The 27,241-nt window shown below is 31.6% G+C and overlaps 1 protein-coding gene across 2 annotated transcripts in view; it reads left to right on the top strand.

The window, feature by feature from the left end:
- Window positions 1-27,241, top strand: part of CSMD3 (CUB and Sushi multiple domains 3) — a 1,097,972-nt gene that overhangs the window by 412,931 nt on the left and 657,800 nt on the right. The window contains exons 7-8 of one of the 2 annotated variants that reach the window (XM_007468747.1): window positions 926-1,237; window positions 22,329-22,406. In XM_007468747.1, coding sequence (XP_007468809.1) covers window positions 926-1,237; window positions 22,329-22,406 — 390 coding nt within the window. The remainder of the gene's footprint in view (window positions 1-925; window positions 1,238-22,328; window positions 22,407-27,241) is intronic. The other variant, XM_007468748.1, reaches the window with a different exon arrangement.

Below are 27,241 nucleotides of genomic sequence, written 5' to 3'. Positions count from 1 at the left end.
GGGCCCCAGCCGCTCCGCGGCATGTGGGATCTTCCCGGACCGGGGCATAAACCCGTGTCCCCTGCATTGGCAGGCGGACTCTCAACTCTCAACCACTGCGCCACCAGGGAAGCCCTCAACCTTTTTTTAAAGCTAGTTTTGTATGAATAAAATTTCCATGCTAATAGTTAATTTTCAGGCATTTCTAAATAAAACAATTTGTTTAATTTTAACTAGTTGAAAATTGGTTCATCTCAAGTTTTACTTTAAAACTCTGAAAAATATTACCCAACTTCCAAAACAACCTGGTAAATTCTAATGTCGTATAGCTCATGACATTGAATATTTTATCATGTTGACTGCTTTCTGGCAAATGAGGTTAAGATAGACATTTACATAGAGTAGTTTTTCAGAGCTTCATTTTTTAAAATCATTTTGTTTTCAGTTTGGCTTTGATTTTTAAATTCTCCTTTCTTCGCTTGTTTGTCTTAAAATAGAAAAATTTGATATTTTTCCCAGAAATCATGAAGTGATATGGCACAGACTATTCAAAGCATACTTCTGAGAAAAGTGTGGTTACATAGTTACCCATTCTGTCAAAACTTGTCACTTGCCAGGTATTTGTTGCTAAAAAATAATCTGTAGATAAATAATGAATAAGGTTGATTCAGGGGCATTAAAGGGTTTACTGTTTCACCTTTTTCTCCCTAATGTGTTACAATTAAAATATGGTATATTTGTGTATAATATCCATTCATAGGTTGATTGATATAGACCAAACATCAGATCTGGTTACTTCACATTTTAGTGGCGTGTTTGTGTTTTGCCTTTTCATGTTTGATAATACTTAAGGTGATAGAGGGAATATAATTTATTAAACTTATCAGAAAAAAAAAAACAAAATTTAAAAGAAAAAGTTAGCATCTAGTGCTACTGTGTCCCACAGGTTCTTCTCCATTGACCCACACTACCTCCACTGGTGAGTTAGAGGAGCATAACAGGACTACCACTGGTGCTATTGCTGTTGCTAGCACATCTGCAGATGTTACTGTATCCAGTGTTACAGCTGTCACCATCCATAGACTTTCCGAGGAACAGCGAGTGCAAGCAAAGAATATCAGAAATTCAGGTCTGGACCCCAACACATCCAAGGACGGGCTCTCTCCTCATCAAGCAGATACACAAAGTACAAGGAGAAGACCAAGAAATGCTGAACAGATAGAAAGAACTAAAGAGCTTGCAGTTGTTACTCATAGAGGTATTGGATGTTATTTTACTTGTGCCCATTTAGTTACAGCCAAAGCTATATTTTGGTAATGATTCTAGTTAGAGAATGAGCTTAAACAGAGCCAAGATGTAGGAAGTGAAAGAAAGAGTTCAAAGTAGCTGAAAAATATAGACAGTAACGGTCAGAACCTGAATAATTTGAAAGTACAAAAATTAGAAAAAAAAAAAATCAAAATGCAGTGCAAATATTGGAGGGAGGAGGGAGTTAAAATAGAAAGAAAATAATGCATAAAGGATAGTAAAAATAAGTACTAAATACCCATTGCTTATTACATACCACTTATGGTATTGAGATAACATGAAAATAAAAAAGCCATTTTTCTATTAATAAGTGCACATATTTACTGATTGATGATTTATCTCATGTAGTAATTTTCATATTTGCATGAAACTTTTGTTACACAAATGTTAATTTATTATTGAGAAAATAGATAATTTGATTAGGAAAAATGAAAACATTATGTCTGGTGATTATTTTATATAGCTTATTCTACTGTTTCTGAATTACCTATTGCCTGACCCATATGATTGTACTGAGAACACATTTCTCATTTTGAAAAGGTAACAGGTATTCATTGATATTATGACTCCAAATTTAATATTGCTTAACTTCCTACTTTAATTTTTAGAGATAAAAATACCACAGAGCCAAATCATATATTGGTCATTTTCTAATCAATTAATATAAGCCTATCTTTTACAAAATTAGGAAGTGTAGCAAGTTTCTGTTTCTTGGTAGCAGGTTTCATTGAACAGTTTAGGAAAAAATTAGTGTAGTATCAAAAACTAACAAATATATATTGACATATGCATCAGTGGAAATATTAATTAATTGCACATTAATATTTGGAGGAGAATATAATTTATTAAACTTATCAGAAAAAAAAAACAAAATTTAAAAGAAAAAGTTAGCATCTAGCTACTCCAGCTCTATTTCCAGCTCTATTTCCAACTCATAATCATATATTCTCCAAAATGGCTATGTTTTATGTAATATGGTTATACATGGTTTAACATGATATAAGTAATAGAAAACCATTCAAATGCTTAGTACACACTAAGGAGAAAAATCAAGACATCTTTACATAAATTGATTTAAAATCATACAGAAATATCTCAGGAGCTCATTTCCATCAGAATTCATACTGAAAGTACTTACTTTGATTGTCTTTAATAAGAAGCATTCTAAAATGAATTCTTGGGAATTCCCTGGTGGCCCAGTGGTTAGGGCTCCGTGCTTCCACTCCAGGGGTCATGGGTTCAATCCCTGGTCGGAGAACTGAGATCCTGCAAGCCATGTGGCATGGCCTAAGAAAATAAAATGAATTCTTAGCATGTGACAGTCTCCTTTAAAGGATTAAAATGATATCATCTTGGTTCTCTATTCACTCTCCTACCATGAATATTTCCACTCATGTGAATATAGGGATCATTATCAAATTTATGATTTGCTTAATCAAGTAGATTTTCTTTTTTTTCTTTCTTTCTTTTTTTTTTTTGCGGTACGCGGGCCTCTCACTGTTGTGGCCTCTCCCGTTGCGGAGCACAGGCTCCGGACGCGCAGGCTCAGCGGCCATGGCTCACGGGCCTAGCTTGCTCTGCGGCATGTGGGATCTTGCCGGACCGGCGCACGAACGCATGTACCCTGCATCGGCAGGCGGACTTTCAACCACTGCCCCACCAGGGAAGCCCAATCAAGTAGATTTTCTTATTACTGGGAAACAAAAAATGTGTAAATATTAATGAAATATCGATTAAGAAAAAAGCCCTTCAATTTAGTATTTTCATTCTCTTCAGAAATTTGCATGAGCTAATTAACATTAACAAACTTTCCTGTATTCATTCTATTACCCACTGAAAAAGAGGCAGGTAATTTTCAGACATAAGTTTATTATTTATCAACTAATAATACAAATGCCGCTTCAGCCAAAGTTTGCCATCAGGTGATTTGAGAAACTCTGATGCTACAAATTAAATATTTTGTAGAACTTGAATAAATAATTCAGATTGAAAAGGGAATAAGTAGTTGTCAATTTTTAGATTAAATAATGTGATTTGAAAATTAATCTAAGATTTGAAGTACATTCAGCTAAATTTCAATTAAGCATCAAGATTACATCCTTGGTAAATTCCAAATCAGTGCTCAAATTTTCTCAAATGTCATAATCTCCCAGTGCTGTTTTACAGCATTCAGAACATTTAGACCTGTTTCACGTATATTCTTTCTAAAATAGTGTTTATGGATATGATATTCATTCAATGCTGCCATCTACCTTGGTCATAAATATTTTTAATCATTGATGTTTAAATTATGTTTACAGAAAACATTTTGAATGTTATATTCATCATTTTTTAGTGACTTAAATGATTATACTTTCATCAAATCTTTATTTTAATTAAAATTGGTCCTTCTGACTCTTCTTCAGTAACCTATTTCAGTGATTTTAGTTGGCTCATTACCTATTATATTTGACACACAAACTATTAACATTTGGGGCAAAAAAAATTGTCAGTGTTAGAAGTAAAGGAAACTTGTTATCCTATATCTATTATGCTTTTTAAAAACCTCAATATACAGCTATATTTTCAGACATAAAACAGTCCTCAAAGACTTAACTTTAGCAAGACCAAATTTCTAAATTAGGATTGGCTGACATGAAAACAGTATTCTTTTTAAGAATAATTTCAGTTCAGCCAGCATGTCTGAAATGCCCACTGAGCTCTGTTCTGTGCGAAATAAGGATGAATATTACATGGCTCCTTCTTTCGAGAGTGAGATAGAGTGGAGAACATAGAGAAATCCATCCTGGTGGGACAAGGAAGCTCATGGCTGAGCAGAGCACTAAAGGAGTTACAGGATGCATGTAGGCAGTGAGTCCTTTAATTGACATTTTAGATGAGTCAGTAAAAATAATACAAAACTAACTTGCTTGATTTTTCTAGATATTTTAGAGAAAAAATAATTCTTGTTTGTCTATTCCATTCTGCACAATGTAGTCAGAATTACCTTTTAAAAATGAAAATCTAATCACTTCACTCCACTGCTTTAAAGCTTCCACTGTTTCTCCAGTGACCTTGGGAAAAAAGCCGAGACTTGATGATGACCCATGGGAACCTCTATAATCTGGCTTTTTGCCTATATCTCCAAATTCATCTCTCTCACAGTCATTCTTTATTTTTTTGGCCAAAAAGAATTTCTTTTAGTTTGTCAAACATACCATGTTCTTTTCTACCTCAAGCCACTCCCATAAGCTATTCCTTCTTCCTTTCAACCAAATCATCCTAATTCTCTTTCCAAGATTTAGCTTAAATTGTTGTAACTAGCGACTTTAAGTTCTGTAAGGTAAGGAGTGGATGGGTCATGTTCAGGCTGCATTCCCAGTGCCTAGAACAACTTCTGACCCATAGACATATTTAGATAATATTTAGTAAACTGATGAATAAATGTTTACAGTTTCACCAGCTAGAGTATTCACTCAAATGACTTAAAGGCTTAAAATTATATTCTTCAATATAATCAAATATCCATGTCTTTCAGTATTAAAGATAACTGTTTTGTTACAGTTATAAAAACCAGTGTTTTTAGTTACTTTGAAAGGCAAAAGTATTTTCATGTACTTACAATAAAATATTGCTTTTTTATTCATTACCACTTCAAAATTCACAAAATAAAACTAGATATAAATGCCTTGCTTATGCCCTTTTCACATTTATAAAATCAAAGAAAATTTATAAATGAACACAAGCAAACTATAAATTCAATAAATTTCATATGAATAAATATTAATGTAATACAATGGATATTTACTGAAATTAATTACCATCTAAAGCATATATACGATAGAGATTGTGATAGCATAGGTTTATTTTTATGTCTACAAGTGTGTACAGTTTTGTACTGTGATAATTTGGCATTTTTCATCATGTTTCTCTATTTCACTGCAATTAAACTTTCATTTTTATGATGTCTTTTGATCATTACTAATTCCTAATTTGTCTATTCTCAGTAACTTGAGGTAAAGTACTTACAGTTTACACTATTACCACTATGAAAACAAAGAAAACAAAGACACTGAAATTGCTCATAGTATTTGGTACTTGTGTATAGATTCAAAAATCTATGTATTAATTTATGATTAATTAAATCTTAAATCACTATAGTTAATTATAAAAGCTGCACAATTAATAAATAATTTGAATAAAAACTTGGAATATTTATCAAAGACATTTTCAATCCCAAGAGGGTACTGTTCCAATTAAGTTTTCCTATAGTACTATAGTTAAAACATCAGTAATTCAACTTAAGTTATCCTCTTAAAAGTTGTTTTTTCACTTTCTACTTGTTCTTAGTAAAAGAAAACCCTTTCTGGTTTTCTCCATTTAAAAAGATTCTTTAATGTTGAAATATAAACAAGTAAAAGAGAAAAATACTGATAAATAATGTTGACTTAGCTCTTCTTTAAAAACAGTGTATTAATACGACAGTTTCCTTTATTAGTGCCCAGTAGACTTCGAAATGAAAATTCAGCTTTATTGACTGGATTTTAGTCCACTTTTGTCACCTGCTATGTGTGAGACTCTTTGCAGGTCACATGAACTATTAGGGTTGAATTTCCCTATCAGTAAAATAGTATCACAGTATTACATTAGGGTTATAGTGAGGATTAAACACAGTATTAGGTACAAATGCCAAAAAATTTCAAGTATTTTCTCCCAATGGAAAGGAAAAACCAAATTGCCCACTATTGCTGGTTAGTTTTGAGGTCAGAGAGCTAGGCTGAGTTTATACTCTGTCCCTTATTAACTATATGATCTTGAGCAATAACTTCAACTCTCAAACCTGCAATTTCTTAGTAACTGAGAATACCTACCTCATAGGTAGTTATGTGAAAAAAATTTAGCACAGTTGCTGGCTTATGTTCAACAAATAGTAATTGTTATTATTTTTATTATTCACCAAATACGTTTTAACTCTTGCTATGTACATGATATTGTGCTAGATAGTAGAGATATAAAAATGAACAAAGCAGGCTGTGCTATGATGTAGTCTATATAACTTAAAAAAAAAAAGAGTAATTACAAGCTTATTATGAGAAACACTGCCATAGCAGTTGTTTCGAAATGTTATTGAAGAAAGGAGAGGGACTGACTACCTCTAAGTGTAGAAGTCAAGGAAGGCTGCACAGAGGATATATGTACAAATTCTTGAGAGATGAACAAAAGTTTCAAACTAGTAAATTGTGTTTATATTGCTAAGATGTATAAAGAATGCTTTGAGTAGATAGTGCTGAATAGAAATATGATACACCTATACCAAAATAAATAAAGTGTTCAACTTTGCTTAAAGGAATATTTACAGTCATATAAATAAACCTAAAAACAATTGATATTTTTAGCTTATTGATTATACAGATGTTTAATATTAGATAACATAATATCTAATGATATTTTAAATTTTATCAGAATAGTTTGTTGCTTTATGATTTTTTTTGAAATTATATTTCTTAATATTTACTTAATATACCTTTTTTCAGCAATCTCTAAACCCCATAGTTTATTATTATAGCCCTAAGAGATTTCAATTCAAAGTTGACTTATAGTAGCGGGACATATGTAATATTATTACAAAATTATAAGTAAAGAGTCCTGAATTTCTAGGATTATATTTTTTTAAATAGATGGTCACTTTCAGATCATCTACTAAAACAGCATTATTTTTATACAGGAAATTGTGGTCTGGAAGAGGCCATATGAAAACCCAGTGTTCATATTGCTAAACTAGTATTCATTCATCCTTCCATTTACTCATGGTTCAAAAGGGCCTAATGCAAATCCTTTTATTAGGTGATATTAAGGTTAAAGTAATATAGATGACAACCATAGTTGGGTTTTCTTCCTCAAGAGGTTTATACTATTATACTAATAGGTTATACTATTAAAAAAATAGCCATTAAAATGTGTTTTACTCTAGGAAAGTTTTTTAAACATTGTTTTTCTTATATATTGCGGTGGAATGGTATTTCTTTTTTTTCAATATGTAGACAAGTTCTGTCAGCTGTTAATGAGCAGCCATGGTAGTTGCTATTTTCATGTAAAAATGTGAATATATTCTTCTGGAAAAGTTCCCATATACAATTATAATAATTATAAGCTCTCTTTTATTGTTCTTCTTAGCAGAAATTTAGATGACTGTATCATCTTGTGGAGTCCAATATGTGTCATAAACATTTATAGCCATTTCCGCTACTTGTTTTGACATAGGGTAGTCAATTCTTCCATAGTATATTTAATAGCTAATGGTCATATTAATAGGATCAAGCAGGGTTTTAGCTTAGTTTATAAAGTAACATGAAATTATGTTTAACTGAAGTTGAATATGATGTAGAGCCCCCCCATAATGGCAGCATAAAAGAAAAACCTATTTTAATTTACCAGTTTGCAAGTAGAACTTTTTATTGTTTTCAGCTTTAAGGTAAAAGTAGTTAATTCAGCATAAATTATTCATTTTAGGTCAGCAACTTTAATTCAGACAAAAGCAGGAATTTAAAAAAATTTTATCTTAAGCAATAGTTTTTCAAGTAAGCTCATCTGAACTTTTAGATTGCTCAACAAAAAAGGGAAAACAATATACTATCAGACTTACATCTACACTAAATTTCCAGTTTATTTCAGAAGTCAGTATTTCAGAAGTGATATGTAAAACTTTTGTTTAAAACACTGGACCATAATATGACAAAAACTCTGTTGTGTGGAAGTAGCAGTTCTTGGGTGCCTAGTATGTGCCTTTCACTAATAGGCTATTTGGCCACATGTAACTATATATTTTAAATCTTTTCAACAGTTTGCAAGCAACTAGTACTGTTTTCAAAATTTCTGTTAATACTTTATAGAGTATAAATTTGTAAATTGAAACATTTTTTTATTAATCTTCATAAGCAATACCACAGTGAGGAAGTTAGTTTATGGGTGGTTACTTAAGTCTTTGTGGATACAGATATATGTCCATCAGGTATCAGGATTTATTGAACATATTATCTCTGTGCTTAAACATATGATAAATTCAAAAGAAATATAAGATATGGTCTCTATTTTCAAAGGAAAATTTGTAGAGATAAGATAATAGAGAAAAATTATTGGTCAATTCTAACAGAAAGAATTGCTACAGCATGATATGTGAGTGAGGATGAGTTATTGCTGTCTTTAAACATGTGATGTAATATGTTATATGTAGGAGAGACCAAACCTGTTCTGCCATAGGTTGTAGAACTTAGTGTATGAAACCACAGGAAGGTAGAAAATATATAATAGAGAAGACTTTTCTAACATTGAATTTTGTTCACATATAGACTGTGTGCTTCAGAAAACAGTAAATTCCTAAATCACTAATAAGGTATTCAAGCATAGCTTGATGGACAAATTGGGTATTTAGAAAGCATTAAACATCAAAGAGTGTTGAAATTATATGACTGTCTCTGTCCCTTATAATCCAAAGTGTCTATGAATCTATCCAGAGATCTTATATATTAATTAATGTATTTATCATCATCATCTATTTTCTCTTGATGTTTGAATTGACATGGACTTATCTTTATGGTTATCTCATTGTAAAGCTAGTGTTAAAACAACCATAGAAGTGGCTGACACTACCATCAAGAAAGTTAGATTGTCACTCTCCTTATCCCAGTAAATGGAAACTCAGACACATAAACATTTTTCACAGGACCATTGCCACACATTTGCCTTAAATTCCAAAAGCTCTCCATTTGAGGATCTAATCTAACTCTGGATTGCCTTTTAGGCAGTGTCCAAAACTACAGAGTTATTTTCTTCAAGACTTTCCTTCCCTCCCTCCCTCCCTCCATCCCCTCTCCTTTCTCTCCCTTCCCTTCTACTCCCTCCTTTCTTCCTTTCCTTTCTTTTCTTTATTTTTTTCTGTCTCTATTTTTTTTCATTCTGTTTCTTTTCTCCTTTTTATTTCCCCTTCCCTTCCTCCTCCTTTCCTTCTTTTTATCCATCCATCCTTCCTTTCTTCCTTCCTCTCCTTCTCTTCCTTACTTCTTTCCTTCCTTATTGCTGTCTTTGTTTCTTTCTTCAACAAAAGTTCACTGACTACTTGCATGTCGTATTTTCTTCTAGTTCCTTATTATACAACATTGAACAAAATGAACCCTGCTTTTTGAGTTTATATTCAAATAGGGAGAAAAAGACAAGCAAATAAATGAATAATTACCTGATGGTAGCAGAGATGTAAGAGAAAACAACTAGCTAGAAAGAGCTTGAGTTTTTCTTGCAAACAAGAAAGCCTGAGGTGCCTGGAGTTAAGTGGACAAGAAAGAAAGTGGAGATCAGGTGGGAAACCGGCAGCTGATGGTAGCAGAGATGTAAGAGAAAACAACTAGCTAGAAAGAGCTTGAGTTTTTCTTGCAAAAAAGAAAGCCTGAGGTGCCTGGAGTTAAGTGGACAAGAAAGAAAGTGGAGATCAGGTGGGAAACCGGCAGGAACTAGACCATATAGGCTCTGAGGCCTAGGTAAAGAGTTTTATTTTAATGTAAATGAGACAGGAAGCCATTGGTAGGTAGGCTCTATATTATCTAATGTAACTTTTTATAAGACATCATTTTAGCAAGAAATTACATAAGAAATTTTAAGTAGGTAGGAAAAGGCAGACAAATTAGCAATGTATACAGAGGTGCAATTAATGGTTGATAGAGATTTCAGTCTAAGTCTTAGACTATGCTTCTCAAACTTCAGTGTAAACACAATCACCTTGCAGTCTTACTCAAATGCAGGTGTGACTTGATGGGATAGGGATGAGATCTGAAATTCTGCATTTGTAACAGACTGCAGGTTCTGCTGATATACTGAATAGCAAAAATTTACATGAGGATTATTATTATGGAGAGAGAGCAGTACATACCAAACAGTACCTGATCTCCATCCACTCTCCATGAGATCTTGTTCTCCACTAGAAGAATCACAATGTTGATAAACTAGCTCAGACAATATAGTAAAAGCTAAACTTTAATTCTGTAAGAATGACTCTAATGGTGGGAAATTAATGAGTGGAAAGGATATTTTAGGGCAGATGGATTTTCCAGATCAACCTTAATGACAGTAATTAATTCTGTCAACCCTTAGGAATGACTGAGCAGATTACATTAGTTATGATTTTACTGGAAAAAAATCAATGAATGTATGAATAAATGATAAAAGCATTCCCAAGTCAAATTTTAACTCATTTATTACTTTTAATGTTTACCCTAAATCTACACCTTAAAATAATTTTTTAAAGTATGTTATCAAATAACAGAAAAAACAAGGTTTTACTTTCCCTTTATTTACCATGTTTCAAATCTTTGAAAGTCTGATAGACAAGAACAAAACATAATGAAAATAAGGATAAAAAATTGATTGCCAAATCAAAAATTTTCATGATTGAATAAATAAGCATTATCTTCTATTTTATATAAATGACGAAATTGCACTTGCCTACTTGAATTCCCATGTCCTTTATGAGAGTAACTGATGTATTGATTTTCATGCATGTTTAGCATAATAACAGAATAGAAAATTTATGACATTTTAAAATTTAATTACATATGATTTTTGTAAGATACTTTCATTTATTAAATGAACTCTTAGCCTTTTATGTAAGAACTTTGACATTGTTAAAGTAAATACATATTTAACAGGGAACTGTTAACTTTTAGATGGGTGTACTACATATAAATATTGACTATTGCGTTCTTTATCAATATCTTGTCCTTTTTTGTTGTTTTTTTTGCTGTTCTCTTGACTTTTTTCCTAATCATATTATTTTGTGGAAAATTGTGTTAATGTTGATATTTGTAGCAATTTAAGAATCCATGTCCAGAAATGTATCAATTTATGATTTAAATACATAATTATTTATTGAATATCATCTTCATATTTCATTTTCACATTTCATCACATTTGTGAAATTGTGAAATCATAACAGTAAATATGTTTTTATATTTCTAATTCTTTTATATTTTATTGAATAAGTTATTTTTAGGGAGAAAGAAGAGAAAAAATAATATGTTAGAATGTACTCAGTAACAGATTTATGCAATCTTAAAAGGTATTGGATAAAAATACTCCAAATGCCTGAGGACCTTTATGGCAATATCAAGCAGTGAAAATTATTTTTTTCACAAATGACACATCTGCAAATAATCATTTTAACAGTTTTATTCAGTGGTACTCCTTAAGGCATGCTTTTGAGTTATTCCTTTGCAGAGATTTTAACAACTTCTGATGACCCAGTGTTTTTGTTCCTTTAAGTATAAATCTTAGGAAAAATATATCTTTTTTTTTTTTTTTTTTTGTGGAACGGGGCCCTTCCTCTTGTGGCCTCTCCCGTTGCGGAGCACAGACTCCGGACGCACAGGCTCAGTGGCCATGGCCCACGGGGCCAGCCGCTCCGTGGCCTGTGGGATCTTCCCGGACCGGGGCACGACCCCGCGTCCCCTGCATCGGCAGGCGGACTCTCAACCACTGCGCCACCAGGGAAGCCCAGGAATCATATATCTTTTAGCATTAACTGCAGCCATCATCTTGTAACAGTGATCTTATTTCATAAATTGTATTTTTTCAGATTTTAAACCCCATTGTTATGCCCACCAATAATCATTAATCAGACATTTTGATAGCTTATTCTTTATATTAACATATTATTTCTCATTTTTTATAGAATGAACAAAGGGAAATAATAATAATACGTAGAGTTTAAAAGGGGAGTCTTAACTTTAAAGGACAGAGATGGCAGTGGTTTTATGTGTAACTGATTTCCCCAAATGGTTATCAGAGCTAATTATTTTGCCTGTGAATGAGATGATCACAATGTGAGCTTTGTGACTTTTAATATCTTTTTTCTTGTTAAAATATTTTGAAGGGGCTAGACTTCCTATTTGTGCTCAAAGCTGGTGCCAAAGTGGACTCCTCTGCCTTTTGGAGTATGAAGAAATGGTCCTATATTAGAGACATTTTTATCTTGTTCAGAATTATTTCAGGGTATTTTCACCCACTTTTGCAACAAGCTGCTTCCCTTGCATGTAGTTTTCTAGAGCATATGGCTACCCTGCTGTGCACGGAGTGAAATCACATAATTAAGCTTTACAATTTTAGGAAGAGAAGAAACTTCATATATGGCAGAACAGCATGGTGTTAAGTTTGCGTAGATCATATGGTATATTTTTCTCTTCATATGTAATCGTCATTTGTATTCTAAATCATGGACTATTGTTTTTTAGTGTTGATGCTTGATTGTTTGTTGTTTAAAATAGTCTTCAAATGACATTTCTTCATAATACCAAATGAGATTAAAGTGTGAGAAATTTCTAAATTGATTTTATCCAGAGTCCAGAGAAGTTAGAAAATTTTCATTTAGTCGGCTTACATCCGGAGGAGGGTGTTGGTGGGGGGTGGCAGTGATCATCAGCTCTCCTGAACTTTACCATTAGAAAGGAATGCAGCCAAAGTTGATTTACTAAAAACACTGTATGGTAATTTGAGGTTCATCTAGCAGTTGACTTTTGCTACACCTTTTTATTCATCTGTTTATACGTTTAAAATAAGGCATTAAGAAGCTTCACGCCATGGGATTATGTCTGGCACTATCAGTTAACAATTAATGTTATTTAATATTCAGTATTAAATTCAGTTAATGAAGCTGGTTCTGCTCCATACTAAAGTAAACCATGCTTAAAATCAGATATTATTGACTACTTAAATTTATCTATTATTAGCATTGCATTAAAAAGAAATGAGGATAGGGTATACTAATCCAATCTATTTGTGATTTCCCAGGGCATACACTTGGGAGTTCTGATTGGATATATGGCATGCTGTTATTCATAGTTAGGTGGTGGTGTAGTTGCTAGGATGGGTGTAGTTCAAAATCAAATGAGTTAATATATTTTAGTAGTATATGTATTGGGCAATCTACTTAGCCCTTCTCCATTTTCACATCTAGAAAGGAGGGAAATAATCTCATTTTGAGTGGCTATTTTGTGGTTTAAATAAGACAGTAGGCAGGGTACCTATGCTTTAGACACACAACCAATAAATGATACTCTCCCCTTCTTGAGTCTTTACACGAAGAAAATATGCTATAGTTACATAAAAATTTTATCTGGTAAAGATAGGTGAACAAATTAAGGAAACGATCAGCACAGAGTTTTAAATTTCTTACATAGCTTATTTCCTTAGAAATAAAATATATAGTCTAATGCAATATTGATAGAGAATTATGGAAACAACTGATATATACAGCTGTATTTAGCTCTGCTCATATAGATCTCATGTATAAGTTGTTACTAAAATAATGTGCAACATCCAGTTTATCTTGGGTTTCTGTTAGTACCACATTTTTTTTTTCCTTGCCAGTTTTACCCTTGTTTCAATTACTCTCCAACCTCAAGACAGCCAACTCACTATCTCCTCTCTCCTTGTGAATTCCTATGCTTCTTGAGGAGATAATTGCTAGAAAAGAACATAAGATGTGTGATCTAGATTTCAAAATGTTCTCTAGGAAACAAGTAAGCAACCAATGGTAGAATGATGAGCAACAGCCATCCCTATTTCTACTTAGATATTATCTGTTTAAGTATGTGAGTCATTATAGACAACTTAAGAGATGATGTTTAATATAGTATCTGAAAAATCAAATTTCTAATGATTTTCTTGTGCCAGTGGTATATCCATTAGTGTCCTTTGGGAACAGTTGAACATGGGCTAATTCAAGGAAGGTTTACTTACAAAGGGATTATTTCTAAATGAGCTGATGTAAAGGAACCACAAGGGATCATGCAGCTAGGGTAGTAGCAGCTGGGCTGTCACCATTCCAAACCACTGGGATGAGGGAGGAGAGAGATGTTGGACAGAGAGATATGTATATGTCTGGCATGAAAGGACTGGTAACCTTCAGTTACCAGCCAACATAATGGGAGGGACCCTACAGGATAATCCTGATCTTACTTTCCTCCCTCCCTCCATCCTCCTGCTGGAATTCTCCAGAGGATCAGAGAGTCTGTTCATAGAGTCTAGAGAATCTCAAACTTAAATGTTCATAAGAATCACATAGTGGTCTTGTTAAACTGTAATTTTTAATTCAGTAAGTCTGGGATGGAGCTTGATAATCTGCTTTTCTAACAAGTTCCTAGGTGATGCCAGTGCTGCTAGTGTAATGCCACAGTTTGTGTAGCAGGATGTAGCCTATGCAGATCAACCTCTGTACAAAGAACAAGGAGGAGAATAGGTCTGGAAAGGCATGTGGACAACATAGTTGGGCTATGAGGAAAATATAGATGGGTTATGATGAGAGTGCTTTGTTGTCTTCATTAGCCATGAATTTAGCAGCATAACCCTGTATCAAATACACTGTCAGAGTCCATCTATGCTTGTTTAAAACAATCCAGGTAGTGATACGAAGCCTTCATGAAGAACTTGGATAAAATATAATAATCTGAAATCAGAAGGATGAAGGAATATTGTTACTTATTAAAGTAATAACATTTTCTGGATATTATATTTAAAATTATTCAGTGTTCTTAAATTTGTAATATATATTCCACTGCCATCAGTCATGATACTCATGAACTGTGGCCACTCTTATTCAAGCAGTTGGCTTCTTTCCCAATTAGTCTCATATTGGAAGGCATTACATTGTAGATAAGTGATCTCTGACATTGTGCATAAAACAAATATGTGACATAAAATTACCTCATTTATTTTGAATTAGAAAACATTATAAACTTGCAGGTATATTTTTGTTCTTGAGGTCATTTGAGAAGTTTTGCCTAATCTTCATGTTCTCTAAGGCATTCATGTGAAAGCGAGAGTCATTCTAATCATAAAAAAAAAGAAAAAACAGAAAAAAGAGAAATTGAGTATTATCATTTTTCATGTTACACTTTATAGTGAAATTATATTTGGTAAAATTAATTAGTGAAAAGAGAACAGAAATTAAAATAAAACAAGCATGAAATAATTACCATTAAAAAATATGAGCTATCAAAACAAAAAAGGACATAAGAAAATGATCGAATTGAGTGGATCTTAATATTTAACTGCAGGACTAAAGATGATTAAAAATAGTTCATTTGAAGCTGTCAGAAAATGAGGATTGAAATTTAATTAAATTAATGGCTGAGACAGTTTTAAAAGTGTTGAAAGTATTCGTGAACCATACCAATGGTAACTCTTCCCATATGGTGACTTTTAATATGCCAATTATAAGAATCCCTAAAGAGACTATATAAAATCCCACATTTTTCTTATAATCCTGACATTTTACTGCACACCATAACTGTAAGACCTGTTACGCCAAGCATTGCTGGTGCATCTGCTGGTACCTACGTAAGTGTTATGGATTTCTGAAGTTGTTCCATTTCTGGAAGGGAAGAAAGCCCACATACAGAATTTAGTGTCTTTATTCATTAGCATCTACTGTCTCTTAAATAAAAAATAACAAAATTAATTCAATCTAGAAGACCTGTGAAAATTAACAAATTGATTTTATAAAATATGATGTCTCCTTTTCACACTTGCAACTCTGTTCAGTTTTCCAAGTGAAAATTTTAGACTTATTCCTTAGTCTGAAGTGGTTGAAAAGTAAGATTTCAAAGATTTGGGGTCTAGGCTGATCTTGTTACAACTTTGAGATGTTATAGCCTTAGAATCCTCTTTTGTAAAAGTGAAAATGGACCTGTTGCAAGAACACCTTAAAATATGCTAAATAACTACACATATGTTCATATAAACTAATATGATTTTATATATATATATATATATATATATATATATAATTTGGGGAGGTTTATAACTTTATATAAAAAATAAAATTTAAGTTGAAAATCCAGGGAGAGTTTATGAATTTGTATAACATCCCTACACAGTGAAAAAGACATAACACAAAGTAGTTGAAAAATTTTAGTATAGTGCATCCCCAATTGGAATGACATCTGAAACTGGCTAGATCTTAAAATTATAAATAATAATAAAATAACTAACATTTACTGAACTTTTGCCATGTCCTGATTCTTAGAATGTATTGTAGAATTTAAGTATATGGTGCAATGTATAATTATAAATTTTCTTTCAACTAAAAATAGGGCATCATATAAATTTTATACTTATATATTCAATATGCAAGAGTAAGTGCTAGCCACAAACTAGCAGGGTAGCATAAGTAGACGTTTAGGACTTAAAAAAATACTGGAGTGTCTAAACCATATTACTTATCTCTAGTGATTTTTAAAAGGCAGAAACATTAGATTTTAGGTAATTATAAAATTGAATATATACCATTTCTTTTAAAATTAATTGGTCTGTCATTTTAAATTTGAGAATATTTTGGATCTTGCATATCCCTAATATATGTCTTTACAAATGAATTTCCAGTGCTATTGAACATATTTCATTGCACCACTAATTTTCTTATCAAACGAAGGCCAGTATTATTTCTTTTATTTTAACATATTCTAAAATAAAATAGTTTTCACAAAGACTCATGAATCACTTACTAATATGCTGTTGAATTTTCTATTATACCTTTTTTTACTGTGTAGTCCAGAAATAGGATTTACTTGCAGCATGCCTTTAATCATTTTCTAAAATTATACTACAGCGACATTTATAAAGCAAATATTCTTTTCTCAGAAATTTGTATCCAGTGTTAACTCTTATATGAAAAATAGTAAAGCAGACACCACAAGAATACTACCTAGTTTTTACTGGCATCAGTGTAGTTTCTTGATATTTCTTCTTCTAAGGATAATATGGATGGAGTGACCAAATAGCAGCTTCCATGCTAAATATGTTCTGAAGAAGAGGTCTGCCAGTACAGGATGTAGAAAAAAAGTGTTAAATTGTAGTGTCTTTAGGCCTGTGACATAGAGCCACAATTTACTTTCAAACAAACAAAACTTTTCCTCTGAACATAGTAAAATACTTTTAGAATCTCTAAAAACATTTTAATCTTTGAGATAGAATTGAGAATTCTGATTAATTAGTCTTTTCTGCTTCCTTTGCTCTAAATTCTACACCTAAATACTTAAGGGTAAATGAATGAATCTCTTAGGAATGTATAGAGAAGTTAAACAACTTGTTCCATGTCTTATGGGACTAGAATACAGGTTTCCCAACTCCTGGTCCAGTGAGAGAAATGTCACAAATAACACACTGTGTTTTAACATTATCTAGATCTATATAAAATCCCTTAGCAAGTGATTGATTATATATTCTAATACCCATGTAAATGGATCTACTGTCAATGGTGAGATGTGCCATGTTCTCAAAATGGAACACACACACGGACACACGAGCACATTTTAGTTTTAATAACCAAAACAAAAACTGATGAAATTAATTTTATTAGTATAGTTTATTTATTGAGTATAAAGTTAAAGATGATACTTATTTCAAAATAAAAAGTAGGAATTATATAGATAGCATGATGTCAAAAACAGTTTAAAAGAAGAGAAAGGCATTGTACATTTGAGAAGTTGAAGCAAAAATAACAAAAATAAATCAGTAGGATACAAATGACTTTCTCAAAATAAAATATTTTCCTTTTCACAGGGACCATCGTATTCTCACTTAATTGTAAATTTATAATGCAGCTACTGCCACTTGCAAGATAAATTATTGTCAAAATAAATACAAATTTGGAAGATTAAGATAATAAACAGAATGTTTCATTTGTTTTATTTTTGTTGTTGTATTTGAATATAATTTAAGTAGAAAATGAAAGGGCTTTTAGATGTTCTGATAACATTTAATAAATAGTGCCAATGTTTTTCTATAGGAGTCCCATACAAATCTAAAGTAGTTTTTTCCAATGAAAAAATATTCTGCTCGCTAATATTAAACATGTCTGTTTCTTCTTTTTCAAAGATAAATGCTCTGAAATTACAATTTTTCACTGTATATACACAGGAATGAAATAGAATAAAAAATTATTGGTGTGTGACTTTTGAGATTATGTGGTGAAGAGTCTATCAATTTTAAAATGAGGAACTTGAAGCTGGGAAATGTTTTATGACTTTAAGTTTTAGAGGCTGGGTGATAGACGGACCACGTAAGCGTCATGTTTTCTAAGCCTCCAAGTGATGGTTGAATTCCCTTTAGTGCATCTGTATATTGTGGTCAGTTTCCTAATGTTAAAGAATGGCACCAGCACTTTGTTCCTACTAACAGAGATTCTTCAACATAAAAATAAACTCATATGCCACCTGTTTCACGAAAAAAGTGTTGACATTTGAAACAAAATCTAGCAATTTATCCATGTATGTGCATATATGATTAATCTTTATAATAAGGCATTGTAATTTAAATAATTTCAATTAAGTGACTTTAGCCAGTTAACCTGGAAGTTAGATGAGGTTTATCAGTCACCATCAGTTTTTTTTTTATGTTTTTAAAATTCAAATTCTTTTTGAAAATAACTGAACAATAATTGATCTGGAAAATAGTACATTTATAATCCTCTACAGTGGTTTAAACTGCTTAAATGAGGATTAGAGAAACAAAATGTTTTTCCCTAGTGTCTGGGGCTTACAACTAAACAGATGGATTTGATTGTTGGCCTAGTATATTCCTTTCTGCCAGATATTTTCTATATTATATTTTCATTATGCTAAGCATGAGTCAAACCAAAAGAGTAATAAACAAAAATGAACAAAATTGTTAGCATGTGAAAAGTGAAAAGCAGAAGAAAATAAAGGAAAGGGATCTTGGCACATATGTCTACATGTCTTGCATTTAATGAAATGTATTAAAAATTTATTAGAACATACATATTTTTTATGTATTTAAAATAGCTTTACACATGAAGGTGCTTCATCTTGAACATTCATTCTTTTATCACGTCTTTCCTTCCTAATTCATGATTAACAAAGGAAATCCTCCAAACAAAATACCTTTAGTTAAATAAACCAGAATTTACAATATTGTATATATTCATTCAATCATAGTACTGCTTGAGTAAAATAATGTTGCTGCTTTTGAGAAACAGTACAGTGGAAGGAATCGACACAAACAGCACACTGTCTTTTAATATTTATAAAATTATGTAAAATACCACAACATATTTTAATATCTTTATGATAAAAGAAATTTGACATGCTTATAACTGCAATACACTTGTTACAAAGGTCAGGTTAATTTTATAAGTTAAATGTGATCACTAGAAGTGCCATTGCTTGATGTCATGTTGGTACTTAATACGTATACTTGTAATACATAATATATGTTTTTATGGCATATATTTGAGAATTAACATTTCACTGATTTATGATTTAGAGCAGCGTCTTGCAATTGGTACTTACAGTATTTGTCCTTTCAATTTATTCAAGAAGAGATATGCTGTATGCTTTTTATGAAATTATAACAATATCTAAAGTATGTGTTTCCTGTTTAACATATTTTAAAGTTTTGGGTGAATTTAGATTTTACATTATTTTCTATTCACTCCTTTCTGTCTCCTAAAATGGTTAGTCTCCTGGCTTTCCATCTTCTGCATCTGTATTACAATTATTTATACTTTTCACTTTTCTTCAATTTAAATTGACAAACAGATGCTTTTAAAAGATAAGGTTAGGGGCTTCCCTGGTGGCGCAGTGGTTGAGAGTCCGCCTGCCGATGCAGGGGACACGGGTTCGTGCCCTGGTCCAGGAGGATCCCACATGCCGCGGAGCGGCTGGGCCCGTGGGCCATGGCCACTGAGCCTGCGCGTCCGGAGCACCTGTGCTCCGCAGCGGGACAGGCCACAGCTGTGAGAGGCCCGTGTACCACAAAAAAATAATAATAATAATAATAAGGTTAGGTCCCTTCAGAACCAGGAAACTGTTTAAAATTTCTTGGTCTCAGATGACATTTTCTTAGCTAGGTATTGTCCCTGACCACACCAACCAAATAGTCAAATTTAGATATAAGCCCATTACATAAACCTAGTTTATACAAACACTCACACACACACACACACACACACACAGTTGTTTTCAAAATCCTTTATTTCTAGTAACTGAGCTCTTTGACCCTCTGGATTTTTCTTCTTCAATTTTCTCCTTTGGGTTTACAATCTTTTCATTAAAAAAAAAAAAAAAAATTAAGAATTCCAGATTTGTGTTAAAACTACTATGAAATTTTCCAACCCCTTTGTAATACTTACAGTCAAATCTTATAATGCAGAGAAAAGTAGAGGTAGAATTCCTACTTATAATTCATGTTTGGATTGGGAGAATCTAGAATTATGCCTCAAAATACAAAATGTAAATTTTGTTAAAAATAATTTTCAGGCAGCAGGAAAATTTACAAGTGGCAGAACTAAATTTAGAGCAGCCAACCAAATACAACAGTAGGACTAAACTTTAGCTTACCTTGGGGGCTGGGGTGTGGAAGGGAATTACAACGAAAAATATAACTTGAGAGAGATGTAGTCATTCTTTCACTGTAAATAAAGGGCCTCAGATAAAGAATCTCAAGATTGTAAAGCAACTGAGCAGTCATGTAGTCCTAGCTACTTATTTTAAGAGAAGAGACAGTTAAAAAGGCAGACTCTTGTCCAAAAATCAACAACTACTAATTGCTAAGAATCAGGTATCTTAAATCCTACTCCAATGATCATTTTCATATTTTTATATGTACTATGTATAGATAGTTTCCAGCTGTGTATTTCAGTAAGCCATAAGACTCTGCCTCTACCTCTCTACTTTTGAAGGTAGTGACAAGAAAAAAATCACCTTAAAATGTTTCAAAGGCAATAAAATATCCTTAAGTTGAATTAATTGGGTACAATGGCAAGTAAGATTTAGTGAAATGATCATTTTAAACTAACAAAAGTCAGTTTTGCTTTTTTCAAATTCACGAAGTGAGCAAAACCTAATTGCCTAAATGTTTCAACTTATCATTTCTACCTATAAACCTCATAAAATGCATTATGTAAAAAATTCAAATTATAATTGAGGAAGTTAAATATATCCCTTGGATTCTTGTTCATGTGTTTTTTTTAAAGAAAATAATTGTTATTTAAATATCTCATTAGATCAGATTATGTAACATTTTTAATTAGTGGGATGAGGTTTTAATTAAATAGTTTTTCTTTATTTCACTTGGTGTCATTAAAAATTTAAATAAAGTAGAAAGTAGTCTTCTGAACTATAGTTTATCCCTTTAAAAATTTTATAGAAGCTGTAGTTAATAAAATAATTTATACTTAAAAGGAAATAATACTTTTTTTCCTTCATCCAAAATACTTGAAAAACTGTTTTTAAAATGTTCCAAGTTGCTTCATTGAATTTGTAAGTTTTTTAAGGCAAATCCATTCATATCTACTTTAATATAGTACACAATGAAATATGCCAGCCTCTTATGATGTTGATTTTTAATATAATAATATCAAAAAGAGTAGCAAGGTATTTTAGATGAAATCCAAAAAGTTATAATTCACTTTCATAAATTTTGTACAATATGGACTGAAAATCGATCATCATTCGCAAGCAATGTGTATGAAAGGAAATGGTTATTGGCAGAAATACTAGAATGTATTTTAAGTTTTTTCAATTATGTCATTTTCTTAAATGTGTCCTAATATTTCAATTAGGCTAAATTACCTTAAAAGTACACTAGTTTATTTTAAAAAACAAGCTCCTTAAATTCATCCCACTTTTATAATGTATCAGTATTTTTATTTTTCTAGTTTAATTTATTCCATAAATTCGATGAATTCAAATAGTTTATGATAAAGAGTTAATGTTTTGCTCTTCTATAAAAACTGGGTAGTGTTAAAAAGTACCTATACATGTATGCAAGATTCTCCCTATAGTACACTTAAAATCCTTTTATACTGCTTGGTATTTTTACTGCTTAGTGATCAGATTGCTATTTTTTTCCTTCTTTATTTTCTTCTGGGTACCCTATATCAGGCTTAAGAAAGCAGTTTTTTTAACTTGCATAATTCCATGCTAACAAAATTTGTTAACTTGAATTTTATTTTAAACTTGTGTATCCTGATACATGTTTTTGTTTGTTTTCTTAACTAGTGAAAAAGGCCATAGATTTTAAATCTAGAGGATTTAAATTGTTTCCAGGGAAAGACAACAGCAACAAGTTTTCTATCTGTGAGTGTACTCTTTTTTTTTGTTTCTTTCTCTAGTGCAAGAGTGAAGTTTGTGGTGTCTGTGTTGTTTGTGTGTTTTATAAAAATGTTTGTGTATTTACCAAATTAACTGCATTAATATTTATATAACATGCATGATTATTCAATATTTTCTTGTATTTAAATGCATATTGAGTTATTGGGTTATTGTGGTAAACGGTGGAGCTCAGATTGTTTCAAAATGTAAAAGAAAAAAACTCTTTTGATCTAGTATGTTGATAACATTCTAGTTTTCTAATTCTAGTATGTGAGATAAAAAAATGAGTAAAAATCATCATATTAATGGTTTCTTGTAGGAATTTTTGTTTGAACGTATCTAAATTTCAACATAATTATTTTTCTAAGGAAAAATTTCTTTAAATAGCAATTTTTCATTTAAGGAAAAATATATTTTAATTTGACTTAATTTATACAAACACTTAAGTCAAATATTTTATAAATGAATTAACTAGCTAATTAATTTTTGTTTTATTTTGAAAATCTCATGAATTGAACTGAGGTACACATATTTATGTGCTGCCCCAATACACAATTTTGCTTAACATTCAGGGATTTATAGATGATCTGAAGTTCATCCATGAATCTCAGATTAAGAGCCATTGAATTTGAATATTCATTGTTATATTACCATATATGAACATAAAATAAGATTTTTAAGAAAGCTATGCATTTTGGGGGGGCTTCCCTGGTGGCGCAGTGGTTGAGAGTCCACCTGCCGATGCAGGGGACACCGGTTCGTGCCCTGGTACGGGAAGATCCCACATGCTGTGGAGCGGCTGGGCGCGTGAGCCATGGCCGCTGAGCCTGCGTGTCTGCAACGGGAGAGGCCACAACAGTGAGGGGCCCGCGTAACGCAAAAAAAAGAAAGCTATGCATTTTTTCAATATAAATCAATAGCAGTTTGTAGAAATACCCTGCCTTACTGTTCCTGCAGATACATATTATAAATTTTAAAAGAAGCCATTCATGATACCACATCTGACTTCTAAAATGCCTTATTGATAATAAATTAGTTATTTTAAATAAATATTATCTTTTTAGCAAAAATACATTTTAACGTTATTTATTTTTATTCAATACCAAATCATCTAATAAAATGAGTTTAAAACTATTTCTTAAAAAATTCATTCATTATAGTTATATCAGAAAAGGACTCTACCCACATATTTATTGAGTTGTATTTGTAACAGTAAATGGCACAAATTGAGCAATTACTTCACTTATCAAGAAGCAAACTTGGAGCATGTTGGTATCAAATATTTTAAAGTGTCCTAGTTTTAAAATGTGATTTTTCACATTCTGTTAGATTTGAAAATACAAACCAAAAATAGCAGATATCCGTAGGAAAATGTCAAATTGGGTTACCTGTTTGGAAAGCATTAAACAGTTCATTTCAAAGTATTTAGCTATATAAGTATGATTTATTGTTATATTTTTAGTGTTAAAACATTTTCAAAATTGATAACAGTTTTTAGGTAAAATAAATAATCTACAGTATTTTTCATATATTGATTATTTGATACATTTCAGAGAGAAAGATATTTTTCCTATACAAGAAAATATAAGCATAAAGTTGTTAGGTGAAATTATTCTGACATATATTTTGTCATGTCAACATGAAGGAAATGATGCAGACTTAAATAATTAGGTTTACTACTTTTTTTTCCCTAATATCTTGTCTGGCTAATCTATTTATTTTGGAAATCTAAGAAGAATTATAGGCTATCACTTTCTTACCCTTTCCTTATTTTGGTTACACAAATGTTATTTTATATGCTTCATGCTTCAAACTTTCAGATGTCCTGGGAAAATTAGGCTATTTATACTGAAATTAAGATGTATTCAACTCTACATCATCAACAATTATAAATATTACAGTATATATAAATGTATCATAGTAATATGCTGTACACCTAAATCTTACACAATATTACACATCAAATTTATTCAATAAGAAAAATGTGTATGTAACCTTTTATACTTGGTATATTGTCTTAGTGGACATACATATTATTTTCATTGTTCTTGTACAGTGGTTATGAGGGTGAACAAGAAAGGGAATTTTAGACATAACAGTGTACCTGGGGAAACAAACAAACCCTGATTAAATATATATATATATATTTTTAAATTTAAATAATATTTACTTTGAAATTGTGAGGAGTAAAGTTAATGAGACAAAAAGAAAAAAGTTACTCAAAACAAAAAATGTTAATTTACTTCATAATTTTAAAATACATTTTACATTTATCTATTACAGCTTATGTAGGAGATAAAATATACTCTTGTGCTTTCTTATTTTTATTTATTTATTTATTTATTTTTGCGGTACACGGGCCTCTCACTGTTGTGGCCTCTCCCGTTGCGGAGCACAGGCTCGGGATACGCAGGCTCAACGGCCATGGCTCACGGGCCCAGCCGCTCCGCGGCATGTGGGATCTTCCCGGACCGGGGTACGAACCCGTGTCCCCTGCATCAGCAGGCAGACTCTCAACCACTGAGCCGCCAGGGAAGCCCTCTTATTTTTATTTTTGAATAGAAATAATTCAACTTTGATCAAGGCAGATTATGCCAATTTTTCTAGCAACAATAACAAGCCAACATTATTTTAAAGTTATTTTCCTACAATTTTTTTCTCAAATGTTTAATAGCTAGTTACAAATATATATTCTCTATGGTTGATCACAGAGAAAGTTATAATGCTTTAATTTTTATCATTATTATATATCTGTTATCAAGTAGGCATTTCGGTCTTCATCTCTTTGAATCATTCATTTAACACAGAGCCAAATAATTTTAAAAGGAGACAGTTTTTGTCTGACATTAAACTTTCAAAGGAACAAAATAATAATAAAGCTTGTGTTCTTTGAAAAAACTATCGATTCAGTCACTAGAACTTCCAGGAGTGAGCATAATTATGGAGGACATGAGCTACACACATTTCCAAATTGCATCTTCCCATAATAGCACCTTTAAAGTTTAACTAAGAAACAAATTAATAAGAGATTCAGGAAACTGCAGTAGTGTTCATGAGAAGCATTTGGTTGTTTAAATGGCTAATTCAGATTCTTTTTCCTACTTTACTACCTGAACTCTATGTAGTCTCTTTCCATCCCTTGTTGTTATCAAAGAGAATAGGCTTGCAAATAAAGGAAAAAAATACTTTTAATTTAAAAAATAAAAATAAATTTTTATATTTTAAAATGTTGAATTGAGTGAATTTATTCTTGCCAACTTTTCTACTAGGCTCTTCTAAAATTTTAAGATGGAATTATAAAGACACTGTGAGATTTCAATAATGTATTTTTAAAAATTATTTCACCTTCTTCAAGTCCATACTTTGATGCATTCTTATTATACATTCATTGCACAATTCTATTTGAACTACCTCTCCATGGCAGCGCCTTGCTAGACTAAGAAGGTAAAAAGAGTGAATAAGATACAGTCTCAGTTGGCAAGGATCCAGCATTTTATTGGGAAGCTAAATGAGTTATGTGGCAACTCTTTGTAGGATATAAAGTTAGTATAAAATTACATTCTGTCCACATTCATGATGTTGGAGTTCAGAGCAAGATCCAAAGCATTCTATTTTATAAGGTGGAATAAAATTTTTAAATATAATATAAAAAAAATTCTAAGATGCCACCAGCTGGATGAGGTAATGTAGAGATGACTTTCAGTAAGATGACTTTCAGGATCTAGTTATTTTTATCTTTAGAATAGATTATGTGCTATGTAAAATCAGAAGCTTAAGAAAACTTGCTTGTAATAACTATTTTATTTTGATGTTGACTAATTTTACAGTATTTTTAAGCTAGAATATACAATAATATAGTATATTAATTAAAATTCCTATAGCATATTTTATAAGCACATATAATAAATATACTTCAATGGTATAAGAAACGATAATTCATCCAATTTTTTTAATTCTACAAATTCTGCCCTCTCTTTTTGTCACTGATGTGTGGGGAAAAGGATTCATATTGCATTAGTACTAGTAATAATAATAATAATAACATTATTATTATTATTGTCCTTAAAGTTCAGAGCAAAAAGGATATTCCCTGTAGTTATGCTCTTTTCAAGAGGCAGGACCCTGTCCATGTAATTAACTTTTAAAGAGCACTCATGTTCTTTTTACAAGTTACTATTCAAATTGAAAGAAGTAAAAATGATAAATATTTGTCCAGTTGTTTGAATGGCATTACGTAGTGAAAGCAGCTGACTGAATGGATACTAACTTCATTTGAATGTCTTGGCATCACTAGCTATGGGCAGTTATGTAGCATCTAAATATCAGAAAAATAAGAGATTATATACTTTGTTCTTTATTTTTTATTTTAAATTTTTTAATTAAAGAACACTAAATACATGTATCATGCAACAGCTCTCCCGTTATCTTTACAATTTAAGTTGGGAAACTTTTCACTATTGCAGATGTCCAAAGACAGCTGTTTAAAGGACACTTTCAAACAGACAAAAGTAATTTGACAATTAAATCATAAGAACTGGGATTAATTAAGTGAAAATGGTGAAAGTTATAAATATGGTCTGCATTCTAAGATAAAATGTTTGGAAAAGTGTTTTGAATTTTAAGTATTGATGCCCTTTCTCCTTTCTGAGCTTTCTGTACAGGATGGAGAGCTCAGGGGTTAAGAGTAGAATTTCTTGAATCAGTCTGCCAAGGTTGAAACCTAGACTAAGTCAGAAAGTGGAAATAGGACTTCAGAAATGAGTCTTAACCTCTCTATGCCTCAGTTTCCTCACCTGTAGGAAACATATAATAAAAGTAGC

This window comes from Lipotes vexillifer, unplaced genomic scaffold (assembly GCF_000442215.2).
Source record: "Lipotes vexillifer unplaced genomic scaffold, Lipotes_vexillifer_v1.1 scaffold1679, whole genome shotgun sequence".
In the NCBI taxonomy this organism is placed as follows: domain Eukaryota; kingdom Metazoa; phylum Chordata; class Mammalia; order Artiodactyla; family Lipotidae; genus Lipotes; species Lipotes vexillifer.
The sequence above is the reverse complement of the archived record's forward strand: the minus strand, read 5'-3'. Positions and strand labels throughout refer to the sequence as shown.